The following is a 19773-nucleotide window of genomic DNA, read 5'->3' as shown; positions in this document are numbered from 1 at the left end:
CGCCCCGCCCCTTACTCCATGCCGACCAATAGGATCGGCTGAGTGGCAAGGAAGCGGCCCAATGGCGAGGCGCCGTCTTGTACGTGCGGTGGGGAGGGCGAGCCCTCCGCGTCCCACGTCACAGCGCTGAGGAGAAGGAGGCGGCGGCGGCTGGAGCCCGACCCCGACCCCGGTTCTCGGGAGACCCGCTGCAGGCGCCCCCTTCCCGGGGCCGGCGGGCGTCTGACGGTACAGGCCGGCCCGCTCTTCCGCGGGGGTCGGAGGGCTCCGCGGGCGCGGCTCTTAAGGGGGGGGGGAGCCGTATTCCTTGTGGGAGGAGGGCGGGGGGGGCGTCGTATGTCCCGGAGTGGCGGCGCAGGCGGAATCCCCTTCCTCCTTTGGGGGGAGAGGCCGGAGAGGGGCGGCCTCCTCCGCATCGGGCTCCCTGGGTTGGGAAGGGCCTGGAGAGGGGCTGCCAACCCAGGGAATGTCCTCCCGGGGAACTCGTCTCTCCCGCCTGGAGCTGGGCTGGAATTCCGGGGGATCTCCAGGCCCCGCCTGGAGGCGGCCTCCCTAGCAAGACCCTTGGGCTGGGGAAGGCCTGGAGACTTTGGGGGTGGAGCCAGGAGGGAGCTCAGCCGAGGGGGGTGATCCGGAGCCCTCCCTCCGCAGCCACCACTTTCCCCGCGGGAACTGGTCGCTCTAAAATGGGGGTGAACTTTAATTCCGGGGGATCCCCAGGTCCCCCCTGGAGGCTGGCATCCGTATGAGGATGGGAGGTAGGTTGCCAGACCCAGGTTGGGAAACTTCTGGAGATTGGGGGTGCTGGTGGAGGCCCACGAACAAGCACAGCTGGAAAGATGACGCTCTCCCTCCCCCCTTTACTGATTATTTTGAAAAAACATCCAGCATGGAAAGGTCATCGGACAGCTGTTCAGGTGGGTGGCCATGTTGGTCTGAAGAAAAAGAACAAAGTTTGAGCCCAGCTGCACCTTTAAAATCAGCCAGGTTTAATTGTATGGGCTGGTAACTTTCATTTCCTCATATCTGGGGAAGTGCAGTTGCACGTGAAAGTTTATACCTTGAATGAAATTTTGTTGGCCTTCAAGGTGCTTCAGACTAACATGGTGGCCCACTTGTAGCTAGCATAGAACTATGCAAGCTTTCAAAAGTCAGTGTTAGAATTGAAATTTAGCAGGTAGCTCAGCTGTTTCTTATTAGAGAAAGAATTTCAGTTAAATTGATATGCAGACATTTTTACTTTAAAATTCCCTCTGTGAGCAGCTTGTCATCTTGGTTTTTAAAGGGGGCTGTGTCTAAACTTAACGTAGGACCCACAAAGTAGTGTCACACCTTTGAAAGATCACAAAGGATAGCTCTAGGTGAATAATCACAGGTAGCTCTCCCAAAAGGGGGAACATTTCTGTGCTGTTGTTCCAACTCAACTAAGACCCCCTAAGGCTGCAAACACAAAAATACTATAAAAGTTTTGACTGTACATGTATAATATTTAAAGTAAGTAATAAATAAACATAATGCAAATGCATATAGAAATATAAACACTTGGGTGTCAAAAATTAACAGTGGGTGATTCATTGCAGGCTGGATTCCTGGGACGCCCTGAGTTGGAAAAGACTGATGAGCACATGGTTGCCGTCTGCAAAAAGTATTCCTTTGCAAATAGTATATTGGAGAGTTTGATTGTCCCAGAAATACTCGGTCGCAGTTTAAATAATTGAGTGCTATTCCTTTGTTACATTTAAATCTCTTGGGAAGTATTGCATCGATTTCTTTATTATTAATTAATTAATTAAATGTATAAGATCGCGACTTGGCAAGCAAGGCAGAGAGAGAATGAGGTGTGGTTTAGACAGGAAGGGAACTAGTTCATTAGTGACCTCAGGGAACCTGGCACCCTAGCCCCATGTGCATTCCTACCCCTCTGACTGCAAGTAGACATCCAAAGCTGAGTAGAAGATCTGAAATGGAGAAGAGACTCATGGGAATTTCCTGTGTACAACAACTCCCTCCCCCCTCCAGCAACAATAGCTGAATGTTGAGTCCTCCAACAAAGTGTAAACTATCATTATCTCTGGGTAGCCAAATAGAGGTGGTAAAATAGAATGTTCTCAGTATAAATGGAGCCAGGACTCTGCCCTGAGGCTTATTTTCAGAGTCAAAGTTCCTTTGAAATGTTGATACGAAGAGGAGAGGGGAATGTTAGGAATATCTGGCTTGCTCCTCTCATTTCCCAGGCAAAAAGGGAAGGGCCGTCATCCCTGATTCTCACATATGGCCACAACCAGTCTTAGTGCTGTTCTTCATAGCTGCAGCCTTGTTCAACAGCTACTTGCTTTTTCTTTCTGTAGTTCTGTAATATGGATCCACAGGTGAACCTCAGTGTTACCTTCCAAGGTGACACGCAGACCTTCCTCGTATCAGACTCCTCACATACGACGTGGGCTGATGTGGAGGCCATGGTGAGTTGGGTCCAGAGTGCTCAGGCAGGGCAGAAGAAAAGTAGATGAAGGATTTTGAAATGTCAGTGGTACAAAAAGTTAAATGTGGTGATCCCTTAAAACGAAGTCTCCCATTTAACTTTCTGCTTGTGTAGGCCTGGCCGTGTGAGATGAATCTTTTTAGGAACTTCAGCACCGCTTTGTTCCCATTTGTCATCGCAGGAGCCAAGGGTATAGTCCTGCTAAAAATATTACAGAATCAGTTTTTCCGTCCTTGTGAGACAGTGGCATCTGTGAGTTTTTCCTGGGTTTGCTTCATATTTGAACTCGTATGGAAAATGGAAACTCACAAATCCATACAGTTCAGATTATTGTCTGGCAGCTAATTTTCCTGAGATGAAGCGCCATTGAGAAGATCTGAAGTGACCTGCTTAGAATTGCTCTCAGAAGTGTCAGGAGTAACACTGATGTGGTGTGTCTCTGCTGAAGGGTGGTTTGTCTGAGCTTGCCCTTTGGACACAGGTGTTTACCTGGCTTACACATGCCCAAAGTCAGGTGCATGACTAGGCAGATTGTTCTGGACACTTGATTGCATTCCTTCAGCTCTGGAATTTGACATTGGGTGCAGGATGGAGCACACTAGCAATTTTTCTTTCTCTGTTCAAGTTTCTAGTTCTAGTGGGTGCACATATAAGCCTGAGCAGTGCTTGCTGACATGAAATGTGGGTGGGACGAGTGTGGTCATATAGGACTTTCAGTTGCTGCCTTGTGGAATTCCTTAATCTTATTCATGATTAGCCGAAGAATGATAAAATATGCAAAATGAACAAATGCGTGCAAACGTACTCAATGTGAATGGCGTAAATGAGGTGATGGAGTGCCGTTTTCTTTGTGCGGAATTTTGACAGGTATGGAGTATACTCTGGACCAGGGGTAGTCAAACTGCGGCCCTCCAGATGTCCATGGACTACAATTCCCAGGAGCCCCTGCCAGCGAATGCTGGCAGGGGGCTCATGGGAATTGTAGTCCATGGACATCTGGAGGGCCGCAGTTTGACTACCCCTGCTCTGGACAGTCCATATGAGAAGGGGAAGTTCTTACTTGAGGTCTACAAGCCCAGATGTCAGGAGGGGGCGTCTTTAGACGTGATTCTCCGTAATAGAAACGATGGCGTCTTGATTTCTTGTGTGTCAATTTTTCTTGCAGGTGAAAGTCTCATTTGACCTGAATGATATCCAGATCAAATACCTGGATGAAGACCGTGATGAGGTATTGTTTTGAAGCAGAACCTGTTTTTAAGAACATAAACGTTGGGAAGTCTGTGCTTGACCGGAAGTGGAAGAAAGATCATCTAATGGGATTGATGCTTAACTGGAGAAGCTTCCACTTCCTTGCAAAATAGCTTTCATACTGAGTCAGCACTCACCTGACCTGTACTGCGTAAAGTATGGGCTTGTTGGGGGTTATATAAGTTATCTCTGGAAGTCTGTTTACACAACCAGGACCGAAAGGTTGTTGTCACGAAAGTACAGCCCTGGCCTACAAGGATTGGGCTGGATTATTTACAAGTTACTGTGTAACCCTCACCCTCCAGAGCTAGCACACAGGAGAGATTGTGACAGTGGATCAGACCTCTGTGACTTCTTAATTAATTAATGGATGTTATTTATAGCCTGCCTTTCTTATTTATTTATTTATTCATGTTATTTATATGCTGCCCCTCACTGTGGCATCTCAGGGCGGTGTACATAAAACCAGTGGGGGATGGGAAAGGGATGCAGAACATTTGGAACGGTATGACCAAGAAAAAAGAGAGACAATCCTAACAGCACAACAGATGGTATTCATAAGCAATTGAAGGGGACAAGAGCAGCACTTGGGGACATGCTGGTGGTCAGGCTGCCTGGCAAGGGGACAAAGGTGCAGGGAGGTTCCCCTCACTGGCCTCATCGGAAAGCCTGACAGAAGAGTGATTGCTCTCTCACAACCAGTATGAGAACCTAGCATTTTAAATACATGTAACAGGTGACATAATACGCCTTTCTTTGGATTAGCTAGTGGAGGACATAAGCTTTTGATTTACTGGGCACTTCCCTAAGTTATTTATGTACCAAGGCAGGCTACACTATCCTCAGTCTGCAAAGTGGATACAGGAAGATTGACTGGTCCCTTAATTGGGTTACTGTTACAGGACAGAACAGGGCTCGACAACAGTTTTTTCTTCTCCTTTGGAAATGCACCATGTCTGTGTTAATGCTTTTGATTGTTGGGGATCCAAGGTTGGGTGGAAAGGCAGCATAACATGTTTTCAAGAAATAAACATGCACAATAAGTTTTAAAAGTTTCCTTTTGGTGTGGGATGGTGGGTGTGAGCAGCGGCAGCAAAAGGACTCACACTTTATTTTTGGTTTCTTATCACAGGTGTCTGTCAACAGTGCAGGTGAGTTTCCTCTGGGCTTGAGTTTCCGCAGTGTAAGAATTGGCTATTCTTAACGCAAATCTCTGGATCTCTGACAAGGGTGTGAATGTTACTAGAATATTTTCCATAGGAGGTACCAAGAAGCTGCTCTGTGATGGCACGTATCCCCAGAACTCTGTGGCCACTGTGGACATAGAAGAGAGAGGCTGTTATATGACTCAGTGGAGGCTCAGAGCATGGCCTGTTTCTCCTGATTGTAGCCAGTTCTCTAGCCCAAGGCGAGACTGTCCATGAAGGGGATGGAAACCTGGAATTTCCTCTTCGTGTGTCTGAACAACCGTCAGGCTTGGGGGAAGAGGGAATTGATTGGCTGGCGTAAGATGAGCTCGTTTATGCAAACGTTTGTTAAGTGTTAGGCTAGTTCATCCACCCCGAGCATAGACTGTGAAATGTGCATAAGTTCCTTTCTGTGTGATGGTGAATCCAGGGGGGCTCATGGGTGCTTGTCTTGTTTTTCGTTTCAGAGGAATATGAGGAAGCTCTAAAGGTAACACCTTTCTGCCGTTTTCAGCACACTGCTGTGCCACAATATTGGGGAGAAGAATCTGTGAAACTCTTTGTCTTCTGTACATTTTTTTTGGGGGGGGGGTTGCCTGTTTCTGTGGCTGCTCTTCCAAAGACCCTCTGTGCAGCTCAGGGTGGTCGGGGTGCCCCCAGCCTCTCTTTGCAGGGGCTTCAGAGCTGCCTGGATTTGACTCCTCCAACAGGATGGAGGGTGGGGCAGGTGGGGCTGCTCGGATGGCTGGTGTTGCCCTGTGGCATCTGGGGCAGCCTTGCAAGGAACGTGGCAGGGGGCGGGAGAGGGAAGCTGCCATGGGGTATTATTCCAAGCCCATACCTTTCAGACTGAGGGGGTCCCTGCTTCTGGCCATGTTAAATCTTGGCAGGGCTGTTACCGTCATATTACACTCCCTCGAGGAGATGGCTCTTCTGACTTCCTGTTAATGGTACTTCAGGACAGGCAAAATGAGTCACTTGAACATGCACTGCTGCTCTCTCAAAAACCCTGCCTGGCCCCTATGCCTTTCCCTAGTTCCTGCAGGTGGAACTGAGACCAAGACATGGTGGCAGGCTGATGGGAGAGCTGCTGGCTTCTCAGGCCTTCTGCCAGGAGATTTGCTGCCCTGTGGTGGCCTGGTGTCGTGTATAAGAGCGGCAGCCTCTAATCTGGAGAACCAATTTTGACTCCCCACTCCTCCTTCACTTGCAGCCAGCTGGGTGACCCTGGGCCAGTCACTGATCTCTCAGAGCTCTCTCAGCCGCACCTGCCTCACACAGTGTCTTTTGGTGGGGAGAGGAAGGGAATGGTGATCGTAATCCGCTTTGGGGCTCTTTTCGGTAGTGAAAAGTGGGATTTAAAAAACTGGTTCTTCTTCTTGGTACTTGGTCTGGTTCTGCCTTTTTCTTCTACGAGTCACCTTGAACTTGTTCCTTTTCTTGTGGCTCATTTCCTGACTCAGCTGTTGAGTTGTCTGCAGTTGCCTTGCTGCCCGCTTAACTGGGGTGAGATGGCACGACGGCATCGTCACAAATTCAGACGCCTCTTCTTCAGAGCGCCTGCCTTGCTTCTTGAGGGATTTTTGCTGCTGTGGCTATAAATTCTGACATTCCACTTGTAGCTGTTGTGTTATGTTGAAATCAGTGTTAGGGAGTGTCCTGCATAAGGAAGTTTCTACGTGGCTCTTGAGAGAGGAAAGAGTGTGTGGAAAGTTCTTTCTATAGCAGGTTCTTTCCTTAGATCGCTGCGAAACAAGGCCGCCAGCTACAGATGAATGTTTATGAATTAAGTGCTGCCCTGGACACATCTTTGTGTCAAGTCCACGAAGAATCTGAGGTTCCTGAGGATGGGAAGAAGACTCTCTCGCACTACCCCATGTTTGCCCAGGCCTTGGGGCCAGACAGAAACGTGGAAAGAGAGGTTGAGAAGACCCAGGTAGGATCTAAATATGTTTCCATATGGCCCCTGTTGAGAATGGCTGATCTAGTCCCACCCCCTGCTCAATGCAGGATCAGCCTAAAGCATCCAGCCTAAAGCATCTGTCTAGCCAGTGCTTAAACACCACCTGGGAGGGGGAGCTCTCCACCTCCTTAGGCAGCAGATTCTGTATTAATTTCCTCCCCCTGATATCTAGCTGGTCCTGTTCTCTGTGTTTGAACCCATTACCGTGGGTCCTGTCCTCTGTGGCCAACAGGAACCGCTCCCTGCCCTCCTCCAAGGGACAACCTTTCACATTCTTCCAGAGAGCCATCCTGTCCCTGCTCAGGTTATTCCTGGATTCCCTCCCTGTGCGCCCACAGCTGAGTTTTTCACAGCTCCGTGTCACCTGTGCTGCCCCACTGCCTTGGTGCTCCACGAATCTCCTTTTGTTTCCCCAACCCTGTCCTCATCTCCCCAGCTAAAGGAGTTCAGATTCAAAACAGATGGGCAAAAGGCCCAGTTCCGCCACGGGCTGTAACGGAATGTAACACGAACCTCATAAAACGTGCGGAGCTGAAAGAAAAGCGTCCCTGCTCTCCGGTTGTGCCCGGTGTCAGTGCCGTTAGTTATCTAGCTATCGACCTGCCACGTGCCTCTTGAAACACAGTTGGGGCTTCAACTTGGCAGTAGCCTCAGGAAGCTCAAGTGGCTGAACACAGTTTCTCTCCCACACGTTGGGCCCCTGGCTTGACAGTGAGGCCAGCCCTCGGTATTCCCTCTCTGCCAGTGCAGACATGCCATGCTGGGGGGGACATTCCGGTTACAGTAGTGGGAGTCACAGCTGATTGCTTCAGCAGGCCATCCACGCGGGGGTTTTATCACTGGAGACCAAGATATTGAGCTTATATTTGAAATGTGTGTTGTGGGTCACGCCACCCAGGTTTTCCTGGTTGCTGGCTGTTTTTATTTATTTATTTATTTAGATTTCTAAACCAATAAAAACAATTGTGTCGATAAACAGTGGCAAAGCTTTGGTCACTTGGCTTGCCCTTCTTTTGCTTGGCATATTAATTTGCAGTAACCGAAGCTGTGAGTTTTGTGCTGTGAGGAAAATAGCCTTCACCTCTGCTGTGGCAGCTAAGCCAACCAGGAAGGGTGCGCTATAAAAATAAAGTTGTTGTTGTTGTTAAAGTTGTTCTAGTGAAAGAGCCCTGTGCAGGCCCAGTGAAAACTGCCAGGCCTTTCCTTGCTCCTCCCGCTGTTCTCCATAAGTGAGTCCCCGTGACTTTTGGTAGCATCCTGGGACCTGGAGGCCTTGTGTTGCCTCACTCACTCCTGGCAGGAAGCCCTCGGGTATTTTAACAATAGGAAAACAATATGGCCAAGATTGAAAGAAGCATCTAAGTGTGTTTGCCTGGCCCCTTAAGTGGATTATGAATAGGTTCAAATGTGTGTTGAAACTGTGCAGCTACTTATTTTTATTTAATCTTCCCAGGGCGAAGACTCTCCCAGCCAGGAACCTCCTGAGTGGTTCACAAGCTACTTAGAAAAGGTGAGAACAGGTTCCTTTAGGGTTTTCCCCGGCCTTTGTGTTTCCAGTCCTTTACATGGGAGGGGCCTGGGAGATTTTCTGCGGGGTCATTACAGGTCACTTTCTTAGCCTGCAAACTGAAATTTGACTCTAAACCAGGGGTAGTCAACCTGTGGTCCTCCAGATGTTCATGGACTACAATTCCCATGGACCCCTGCCAGCAAATGCTGGCAAGGGCTTGTGGGAATTGTAGTCCATGAACATCAGGAGGACCACAGGTTGACTACCCCTGCTCTAAACCACCCCAAAAGTGCCACCTGGAAAAGGTGCAGGGATTTGGTTCCCATCACAGCCTCTATTCTGGAAGGATTCCTGCACCTTTTGTTGTTTCCTATCTGTAGTCTCCAGAGCCTGGCTAACTATGCAAACCAGTTTGGGAATTGGGGAAGGGCGTGTGAAGGAGGTGCCTTTAGCAAAAAACAAAGCCAAGTAATCTTGTTCTGGGTGCACCTGTCCTCCCCTCCCCTCTCCCCCATTTCCTTCCAGTTCCGGGAGCAAGTGGTCCAAGAGACGGTCGAGACGCTTGAGCAGAAGCTGAGTGAGAAGCTGCACCTTTCCGGCCAGCCGCCCGACTCCCTGAGCAGCTCTGCCCGGCAGTCCCCCGCGAACCCCTTCGACTGGCTCCTCCCCTGCAGCCACTGCCAGGCCCCCATTGTGGGCATTCGCTACCAGTGCAGGTAGACATTGCATGTTTACGGCACCGACCGCCTGCCTTTCTGACTCCGCCTCGAGGTGGGTGCGGCTTGGGTCCAGGCATCCTGTAGGACTACCCTTCTTTTTTTACTTGTGAATGTCTGGCATGGCGTCCCTCCAGTTTCAGTGGGCTGGGTGTGGAAGGGGATAGACCTCGCGGCCAGGGAAAACATGAAATGGACCTTGGAAGCCGAAGGCAAACTAGGCAGGGCCCAGGTGGCGGTGATGCTCTTTTTAGACCCCTTCTCTGACCGGTTCTCCTTTGCCTCTCTAATTTTCGTCTTAACCTGTCTCTGCTTTCAAAGACGGGGGAGGTGGGGGAAAGGCAAAGCAAGCCAGACTCCACTAGCAAGAGGGAGGGGCTCTCTTCTCACTCTGAAGTTCTCATCTCCGTCCGGCTCTGTTTCTGTTTTGGGGGGCATGAAAAGAGCAGTAGGTTGGGCTGCAGCACCTCTGGGAGACGAGGGCTTCTCCTGTCCCCCTCCCTTTTTGGGGTGTGCTGGAGCTCATGGGCAAACCGTCGTGCCAGAAACAAGCCCATTTTAGCCAAGAGGGTTTAAGAACTCCGTGGTAAGGATTCCTTTGTTGTGCAAGTTCTTGCTCTGTCTGTGCCTCTTGGGTTGATGTACTGATTTACGGCTGTTCCTTAACGGCCGGCCCTCCCTCTCTCCTCCCAGCATGTGTCCATCCTACAGCATCTGTGAGCTGTGTGAGGCCGGGATGTACGGCCACGATCCCAACCACGTGCTCCTGAAGCTGCGGAGGCCGGTCTTGTGTCTCTCGGAGTCGTTCAGCCTCGGGCAGTTCTCGCCTCGCCTCGCCGCTCTAGAGCAGCTCAGGCAAGCAGCCCTTTTCTGACTGAACCCCCCTCCTCCTCCTCCAGCCGACGGGCTTTTTGTGGCTGCGGGTTGGAGGCTGGCGGGCAGAGGCTGGTCTCGGTCCAGCCTCCTGTGGCCAGACCCCCTTTACCTGCCCAAGTCTTTCCTTCAAGGCCCGCGTACCCCTTGGCCCTGGGTGTGATGTCTTTACCCCGAAATCTGGCCCTTTTCCTAATTCCCCAGGACTACCTTCCTGGACTGCTGGTCAGGAGCTTTTCTGGGTCATTTGCCCGACCACTGCTGCTTGCAGTCTCCTCTTGGAATCTGCCAGTCCCCTGTTAGGATCTCTGAAGGGCCCTTGGGTTGCTGTTGAGGCCTGGCTGCAGGCCTGCCCTGAGGCCCTGTTGCCTCGTCCTTCTGGCCATCACCTCTGCAGGCCTCCTGGGAGTCTTCTGGTGCTTAAAAGGGAGTCTGGGTGCTGATGGTGGCTTCATGCCACCTTTGAGAGTCTCCTCTGAACAGAGGTCATCACCCTTTTCTCCTTCTTTGCATCTGCAAAGGCTCCAGAAGCAGGTGGACAAGCGCTTCCTGAAGGCGGAGAAGCAGCGCTTGCGGGCAGAGAAGAAGCAGCGCAAAGCGGAAGTGCGGGAACTGAAAAGGCAGCTGAAGCTGCACCGCAAGATCCATCTCTGGAACTCTGTCCATGCTCTGGACAGCGTTGGTTTGACAGCTGCCAGGCCTGAGAGTCTGCAACCCAGCGCCCTTCGGTAAGCATCCTCGAGCCTGGGCTGTGGAGGACAGGTAGTAGCGCCCCCCGGGGGATTTCGGCTGGCTCAGGAGGACCTCTGGAGGATGCTCTCCCCTCTCCGGGGCACGGGGGGCCAGATGCCTAGTCCGAGCAGCCCACCCACAAACCTCCCCAACCCCTCGCAAACTGGAAGGATGCCACCAATGTACACAATGTGCTGACGTCACCTGGAGGCGATGTCAAGGGGTTGATGCTCTGGCTTTGGGGCAAAACTCTATGGTTCGAAGCTAATTCTGCCGTAACAGTTATTGACCAGAAGCCAAAGCATTGCTTCTGATGTCCCCGATGTGCCACTCTGTTGTGTTAATTTATGGCACTCCTTCCCGAAGGCACAACTGCCAGCAGCTACGAGAGACCTCCCCGCCCAGTTGGGCTCTGGACTGCCGTGCTGAATTGCTCTTGACACGGAGGCTCCCAGGGCTCAGTGGGCCTGGCAGGAGCTCCATCAGTTGAGTGACAGCCTGTGCTTTGCAGTCCCCTCCAGGGCTGCCCGGCCGTCGTCCCCACGCTAAGTGCCGCTTTCGTGGATGAAAACCTGCCCGATGGGACCCCCCTCCGGCCGAGGACGGCCTTCGTCAAGCATTGGCGCATGAGGAACATTGGCAGCATGGAGTGGAATTCTGACACCAAGGTGCTTAATTTGAGGAGGGGGAGTTGCTGGGGCTCAGCCCTTCCTGTGTGTTCTCTGCCCCCTCCCCTTTTGTTAGACATTCTGAGGGGGAATAGCGGCGGTCTCTGTGCTTCTTCCTTGTTCTCCAGCTGAAATTCATGTGGGGGAACCTGACGCTGCTGTCCTCGGAGAAGAAAGACGTGGCGGTGCCGTCCCTGCGGCCAGGCCAGGTGGGCCTTGTCTCCGTCCACTTCGTGGCCCCCCCAGCGGAAGGAACCTACACGTCACACTGGCGGCTCTCGCACAGGGGGGAGCAGTTTGGGCCCCGGATCTGGTGCAGCATAGTCGTGGACCCCTCCGGCACCGACTGCCCAGAGAGCGGCAAGCAGATGTGCAGCTTTAGCCCGAAGGGCAGACCCCCTTGCTCCAAAGAGGTGAGGCTCTCCTGTTCCCAGGCCTGTTCTCCTCTCTGCGCTTCTCCCAGGCTCCCCTCAGCCTCCTGACTCTCCTCTTACGCTTTGTTCTTCCTCGCCGTCTGCCCCTGGCTCTGCTCCCCGCTTTGCTGCTTCTACTGTTCAGCATAGTCCAGGATCGCCCCCAGTCACTTTCCCTTCCTCTCCTCACAACAGGCCTCCTGTGAGGAGAGAGCTTGGGGCTGAGAGAGCTCCGAGAGAACTGGGACTGGCCCAAGGTCACCCAGTTGGCTACATGAGGAGGAGGAGGAGGAGTGGGGAATCAAATCTGGTTTCCCATGTTAGAAGCTGCTGCTGTTAACCACCACACCCACTGCACCCAGCTGTGTCTCGAGTCCTGGTCTGGGCTGGTCTCCCACCCAGATAGAGACCCTGCTCCCTGTGTGTATGTGTGTGTGTGCACGTCCATACAACAAGAAAAGGGCCCAGATGACCCTGTGTGCGGTGCCCGCCCAGCATAGCTAGTGAATTTTTGCTTCTGGGGCTGCTCCTTCTGCCCTCGTGAGTCTCCTGGCTATTCCCTGCCTTCTGCAGGAAGGGTCCACGGAGGCCACGGCAGACGGCCTGCAGACTGTCATCCAGGGAGAGCTGGCCAGCCCCTCCACTCCCACACAGGTGAAGAGCATTACCTGCGAGAGAGAATTTTACATTCCGTCAGTTGACCTTCTCACAGCACAGGTGAGCCTTCAGGGGCATGCTGGGTGGAGGGGGTGGGGGGCTCCCTTCAGAGAGACGCCACGTTGTGCCCCTCACCTGCCCGGGGGTTGGGCTGCTGATCTTCTTCCCTCCCTGCACTTGCCTGCTTTGACTTTCCGCCCATCAGGACTTGCTCTCCTTTGAGTTGCTGGACATCAACATCGTGCAAGAGCTGGAGCAGGTCCCTCCCAGCAGTCCTGCAGGTAAGCATCATCTGCCACGTTCGGAGACATGTGAGGCCTGGATGTTCTCAGCGTGTGCCCAGCACTCTCTTGGGAAGCTGGGGGCGGCTAACCTGGCCTGGTCCAGACTGCTTGTTGACATATCAATGCAGTGGGGTTGCCAGCTTGAAAGATCATGGTCGCCTTCTCTTATTTCCGCAAGCCCAGAAGGATCATGCCGGTATCTGCTTGCCTCAGGCACCCAGGCTGCTCTGCCTGAGTGGTTTCTCTCCAAGCTCCCTAGATATGCCCCAGCGAGAGTGCCAGCCGTTCATGGGTGGTGGGGAGGCCACCGTCAGATGCTGCAGTTGAAATCCTTCCCGGCTGTCTCTGAGCCAAGAGACTCTGCTGTGCAGGGGCAGAATGCTTTTCCCTTCCTTCCCCTGCGTAGCCACAGGGATTCTTCCAGCCCCATGCTGAGGGAGCATGGCTTGAACCACAGGCAGGCAGAGTGCAAGGGGAGCTTGCGGGAGGGAGGGAGGGAGAGCCTCCCACGAGGTCTTTCACGGGGAGAAGAGTCTGCCCAGTTCTCCTGATTTATTTATACCCCACTTTTCTCCCCAACTGGGACCCACAGTTATCTTGAGACATCCTTCATCCCTCTTACAGTTTGTCCTAACAAGCAACAACCCCCCGCCACCCTGTGAGGTTAAGTTAGGCTGAAAAAGAAGAAGAAGAAGAGTTGGCTTTCATATCCTGCTTTTCGCTGCCCGAAGGAGTCTTAAGGCAGTTGACAATCATGGCCTTCCCTTCCACTCCCTACAACAGACCCCCTGTGAGGGAGGGGAGGCTGTGAGGGCTTCTGGCAGGACTGCACTACCAGGGCTGTGAGGAGCCCGAGGTCACCCAGCTGGCTGCATGGGGAGAAGTGGAGAATCAAATGCGGCTTGCCAGATCAGACGCCGCTGCTCTTACCACTACGCCATGCTTCCCTCCGAGTCTTGTCCTGTGCCCTGCGTTCTGGAGCTCTAACCAGACAAGGACTCCTGTGCTGCTTTCAAGCCTAAATTTTGCTAGGTTTAGAAACCCCGGGATATTAAAACCTTTTCAAAGAACAAAGCCTGAGATTTTTGGGGAGTGCTGAAACTTGCTGCCAGCACCAAATTCTGCTTTTAAAACCTGCATGGTTCCAAGGGTCAGAGAGCTCCCTCGCGAGTAATCCCATTCTTAAAATTCCCTGTCGGTTGTGGCTGGAAGCACTAGCGAGGAGTAAGGATTTGAGACCCCAGCACATGGCCCCATTTGACCAGTAAGTGTGGATTGGAACTTCTCAACCCCACAGACGCTCAAGAAGGGAAAGGGAAGCCCGAATATCCAGCCAGCCAGGAAGAGGGCGAAGAAGATATGAGCGGGACACAGTTTGTGTGCGAGACAGTCATTCGCTCCCTGACCCTGGATGCGGCTCCTGACCACCGGCCCCCGCAGAAGAAGAAAGCTTTGCAGGGTAAGTGCAGAATTCCCTCCTGCTTGCTGAGAATATTCTGGACTAGACCATTTTCCACTTCAGGAAGGGGGGGGGGGAAGCAGGTTTCATGCACACCTTTCACACTGCAGGACACCATTTGGGGATGCGCAGTGGGCTCCAGTGGGGAGAGAGACAGGGAATTTTTATTTAATTTTATTTCAGGCTAGCTGAGCAGCATGCTCAGTGCCTGGGCCTCAAGCCAGTGTGTGCCGAAGGAGAGGAGACCCTTCATGTCTGACCTGTTCTTCTGGGGGCTGTTTGCTTTTGTTTTAGCCTCTCAACAAGCACTACAGGATACCACCCACTATAATAGCCCAAAGACAGAGGATGCCGTTAGGATCAAGAGCAGTTCTGCTTCCACCGCACGGGAATCGGAGTCCCCAAGCCAGGGAATCGAGGTGGCCACGGAGCCTGAGTTTGGTAAGGGGAAGGGGCCCACGGCAGAGCTTTGCTGAGCCAGACAAATCTACTTGAGCTGGAAGAGGTGCCACAAAGGGGTGGGCTGGGGGGAGAGGGGGGGATGCCGAAGCCCGTCTTAGGAGCAGAGGCCAAAAGAGATCCCTTCCTGGTTCCTCCCCAGTTGTCTGCGGCCTGCTTCTGGGGTTAAGGGTGTGGATTTTGGGAGCTGTGGGTCGAGCAGTCAGGCATCGCATGTGATGCCTTTTCTGATCCTTCAAACGGTCTGGGAGGACTTGGGGGGGGGGAGGAAGGGACTGGACAGGGTGGCTACAAGTCCATAAAAGAGAGACTCGCAGAGGGCCCCCGATGTCCTCTCTTTTGGGGTAAGGTGATGTTCTCTGTGCGCCGTTAGAGAAACTCCTGGTGCCAGACAGTGAGGAATCGAGCGACAGAGAGGCCGACAACGATGCGCAGGATGAGGTCCGGAGCCAGGTGTCCTCCACTTCCTCCGAGGATTATGTGGTCATCCTGCCAGAGTGTTTTGACACCAGCCGCCCTCTGGGCGAGTCCATGTACAGCTCCGCCCTCTCGCAGCCGAGCTCGGAGAAAGGAGCTGAGGGCCCAGCCAGCCCCAGAGGAGAGAGCCAGCCCTCGGTTCACAGCATCAACGATATGCTGACCACGTCGCAAGTCCTGGACGCGGTGCCGCTGGCCCCACAGATCCTGGGGCCCCAGCCAGTAAGGTACCCAGTGGGCCCTTGCACAGAGTCCTCTTTGTCCCCCTCGATATAAGTCCCCCCCCAGAGGAGGGGGAAATCGTGGCTGCAGAACTCAGACTTGGCCACTGTTTAAAAAAAACCACATGTGTGTGAAGCAGCCCAGCAGCCGCCAGCTGCGTGATTGACGTGTGTCCTCAGATTTAGTGGGCATCTCTCCCGCTTTGCTCTGAAATTTGCACCAATGGGGGAACTGATCTTGCTCCGTTCCACTGTGGCTTAGATAAAGTGATGCTGTTTTGTTTTTGGGTAGGTCGCTAGGCCTTTCCCAAGATGAGAGTCCGCAAGAAACAAGACCCCCCGAAGGCTGCTTGTTCGCTCCAGACCCAGCGAGAGAAGGTACGGCCCCAGGCCCTCTCGGGGGGGGGGGGGGTTGGCTGGCAGTTCGAAGGCACTTAGGAGGAACGAGCTGTACAGATCCAGTGAGGCCAACGCTAGTGCCCCCAAATGCTTCCAGTGCCCGCTGCTTGATTGCTTCTCTTTCTCCCGAGAGCCTCTGTGGTGTGGCGGATGAGGAGCGGCAGCCTCTAACCTGGAGAACTGGGCTTGATTCCCCACTCCTCCCCGTGCAGCCAGCAGGGTGACCTTGAGCCAGGCACAGTTTTTCTCATTGCAGTGCAGTCCTCTTAGAGCTCTCTCAGCCGCACCAAGTTCACAGGGTGCCTGTTGTGGGGAAAGGGGGGGGAAGGGGCTTGTAAGCCACTTTGGGACTCCCTTAGGTAGTGAAAAGCAACTATTATAAAAGTAGCAAAGTTTTTACTGGCAATTTTAAATGAAAATCTTTTACGATAGATTTTACATCTGAAACTGTTTGAAATTTTCATTTTATGCTTTGCAATTTTATGCCAATAAAGGTATTCTGATTCTGAAAAGCAGGGTAGAAAAAACCCACCTTTTCTTCCTTCCTTCTCATCTAGGAGATGTTCCTGCCCCCCCACCTGCTGCAGTTGCAACCAGTGTGTCTGCATCCTCCGAACCCTCCAGGTAACGAAGGCCACGCCCAGCTGGGGCTGCCTTTTGGCTTTGACTTAGTTCTGCGGTTGTGAAAGCGACACTGTGGATGGTCAGTGCAGAATTCGTCCCACAGCCCCTAGCCAGCATGGTGCAGGGGTCAATTCTTTTCTTTTCTGAAATGATCGGTCCGCACACCCGTCCTCCGAGCGAGCTCTGCCAGCGAGGATCTTTTCTCTGATGTCTTTCCTCTCATCCAACTTTTCAGACACGCCCACGGAAACAGCCTGGCCGGGGGCTTCATGAAAGGGGCCTTGTCCGTGGCTGCTTCAGCCTACAAGGCCCTGTTTGCCGGACCACCCTCCGTGGAGCAGGTATGCAGCTCCTGATCTGTTCTGTGCTCCTGGGGCTGCCACGCAAGGGCCTCAGAAGTAGACGCATCAGTGGCAAGGAGATCGCCATGAGCTGGAGCGGGATGCTGGGGATCCCTGTTTACATTCCAGTTGGGTGGGCTCAGGGGTTGGGCTGAGGGCTGTGCTTGGAGCCAAGGAGGAGTCTTCCCCTTCTTGTCACGCTGGATTTCCCCTGCAGCACCCAGCTTGGCTTCCTTGCTTGAGTCCTAGGAAGCCAATTCCCTGGTCTCATCTGGGCAGAGGGTGGTCTGGGGGGAGTGCTTGGCACGTGGGTCTCGCTTGCCTGCACGTGGCTGGCCCTGTGGCCCCTCCAAACCTACAGCTCTAAGACTCCAGGGAGTCAGGTTTGCAGTTGTTACGTGGCTGCCTGTTCTTACGCAGGGCTCTCTCTCTCTCCCTCTTCATCCTGCAGGCTCTCCCTGTCATCCCCGAGGAACAGATGGCAGCCTTCCTGGCCAACCTGAGCGAGATGGGGTTCTGCGACCGACAGCTCAACCTGCGGCTGCTGCAGAAGCACAACTGGGACATGGCCCACGTGGTCACGGAGCTGCTGCAGCAAAGCCACGCCGACTGGTACGGAAACCAGTACTGAGCGACCCCCGAGCGCAGAGCACGGCCGGCCTCCCCTCGGGCTCCCTTCCGCTCCCCACAGCAGGGCTGGCTCAGCCCCCACCTTTCAGTATATCTCTAGTTTTGTCTTCTGTTCCGCTAAAATCCCGTGTAGCATCTCTCCCCCGCCCCAGTTCCGTGGCTCCAGGGCCAGGTTTTTTGAAGTGAAATAATAACAGGAGGAGGGGAAAGAGGGATTGTGCCCCAGCTGGCTGTGTCCTGAGCGGTTTCCTGAGCATCATCCTGCCCTCCGTGTTTGAGGTGGGGTTGCAGTGGAGCCACTTGGCAGCAGGGCTCTTCTGCACATCGTCTCCTCAGCCGTTGAGGGGTCAGCCCTCTCGTGCCCCGAGCTGTTCTGAATTCTGCCCCCCTCCCTGGTCTGGTGTGCTTGGCAAAGCCCCTGCATCCTGCCGAAGCAATAACTGCCAGCAATCTGCTGTCGCCGTGCGTCTGGCAGGCCACTGGCCCAAACCTAGAAACTGCGTCTATCCCGTTCTGATTACTGCCTCTTGCATTCACTGCTGGGTCCTGCCCTTGCGGGGGCGAACTGCCGCAGGAGGAGCTGGACCTTAAAAATAGCAACCCAGAGGCGAGTTTATAAGTATTACCCTGATCATTACTGCATTACACTATTTGAAGGCTGAGGGACCCTTGGGGGGGGGCGGGGGGGGAGAACAGCTATTTTTGTAGATGCAGCCCTCGGATCCCAGCGTTCTTCGCCAAGGTGGGGGAGCTTCCTTGCAGTATTCTTGTCCGCTGCGCTCGGCTTGGGGGCTAAGCTGAGAGAGAGAGATCCAGTCATTTAACACGCCGTGTTGACTGACTGGCAGCGCTTGCCAGATGCTTTGGGGGAAACGCCCCACAAGAAAACAGCTTTCCGGCGTCAGTCTGCACCCCCCGCCCCGCAGGGACCACTGAGGGCCTCTGTCCTCCCGAGCCTGGCAGAAGGAGCAGCACCAGCCCTGCTGGGAAAGGGTCCTTTTGTTTAACTCTCAGGTGTTCCTATATAACTTTCTACATAAGAGGGAAGAACTGTAACGGAGGGAAAACCTAGACTTTATTTTGGGAAATCAGTGCATGGACAGCAGTAGGGGGGGTGGGGTTGCTGACCTGATTGTGGCTTCTCTTCTCTCATCGGATCGCTGAGGAAAAATTTGGGGTATTTCCAAATAGTTCTGCCTCAGTTTCCTCTTCTCTTGAAGTAGTTTTATGGCTTCTGTTGGCTTTGTCTATTTTTGTGAGAGGATGCATGGATAATTGAAACAGTGCGAACATGAAGATCTTTGTATATTGTTTAGGACAAGCACTTTAAAAAAGTTTTCAAGTGTGACGGATGGAAGCAGAAATAAAATATACATTTAAGTTTTTTTTTTAAGCTTCATCTCTGGGAGAAGCCGGCTCGTGTCTTCACCAAATTTTCCCTCGTTTGCCGAGACAGCTGCCGGGCAAGGGGCCTTGGGAGGGGGTCTGCCATGGCCTGCCTCTGCGTCGTGACCCCTCGTGTCCTTTGGAGGGCCTGCCACCCAAATCCTTAAAGGTCACCCGTCCAAATCCTAGCCAGGGTTGGCCCTTCTCAGCTTCCGCATTCTGATGGGATCAGGTTTGCCTGGGTTAGCAATTCCTAATTTGAGGGGCACAATGGAGAATTTGCATGTGTGATTATTTGATGTTTAGGCCGCTGCTCCTAGCCAGCTAGGTTGTGGCAGCTAACAGCCTCCATAAAATTACAGTATCAAATCAATAAAACATTAAAAAAAAACCCTCTCTCACTGCCCTCCACGCCCTGTTGATGATCTGTACATCTCTTCCACAAGAGTGAAAAAAGGAAGGGTGACTTTTACAGGAAACCTGAAGGACGCTCTAATCGAGAGGCAGGCACAGGTACTGATAGAACTGCACAGCATGCATGATCAATATTGCATTCTGTCACAGGACGGTATGGGGTTACCCGAAGGGGAGGCCCCTGACATCTGTGGCTGCTATTCTGCTGCCTCTGCTCAGGTCTCCAAAGACAGGTGCACAGCATCAGCACGGGGAGAGCCCTTAATAACCCTTGAGTCTCCCTTTGGTGCAGCAGCTGTTGAAGAGCGTGAGGGAGAAGGTGGCCCTGAAACATCTGTGAGAAGCTGGAGGCTTGTTCTGGTTTCATTTCCAGCCCGATCTGTCCACCAGGGGAACTGAGATTTTAGGGGGAACGGAGTTTGACTCTCGGTTCACCAGCAAAGTATTGTTCCGGGTGCAAGGTTCCGTGTGCACGCACCCCTTGTCAGACAATGCAGTGGGGGCTGACAGGCCCACCTGGGGACTGAGCCAGAGGTTCGTACACAGTGGAGTGAGGAGGCCGGCCTGATGCAAGGGCCTGACGGGAATAACAAGCTTGGTTTAGGAGGTCATCTGCCATCTGGATTAAACTGG

At 53.0% G+C, this 19773-nt stretch overlaps 1 protein-coding gene across 1 annotated transcript; it reads left to right on the top strand.

Annotated features, from left to right (window-relative positions):
• Window positions 1–71: 71 nt before the first annotated feature.
• Window positions 72–18725, top strand: NBR1 (NBR1 autophagy cargo receptor). Its single transcript, XM_077313103.1, has 21 exons — window positions 72–228; window positions 2349–2459; window positions 3645–3707; window positions 4860–4878; window positions 5382–5404; window positions 6656–6850; window positions 8331–8387; window positions 8913–9103; window positions 9797–9958; window positions 10498–10704; window positions 11220–11376; window positions 11505–11789; window positions 12363–12506; window positions 12652–12727; window positions 14028–14189; window positions 14484–14630; window positions 15022–15352; window positions 15639–15724; window positions 16303–16369; window positions 16605–16710; window positions 17162–18725. The coding sequence occupies exons 2-21, from the start codon at window positions 2358–2360 to the stop codon at window positions 17339–17341; spliced, it is 2760 nt and encodes a 919-aa protein (XP_077169218.1). The 5' UTR covers window positions 72–228; window positions 2349–2357; the 3' UTR covers window positions 17342–18725.
• Window positions 18726–19773: the final 1048 nt, after the last annotated feature.

This window comes from Paroedura picta, chromosome 16 (genome assembly GCF_049243985.1).
Source record: "Paroedura picta isolate Pp20150507F chromosome 16, Ppicta_v3.0, whole genome shotgun sequence".
NCBI lineage: Eukaryota > Metazoa > Chordata > Lepidosauria > Squamata > Gekkonidae > Paroedura > Paroedura picta.
The sequence above is the reverse complement of the archived record's forward strand: the minus strand, read 5'-3'. Positions and strand labels throughout refer to the sequence as shown.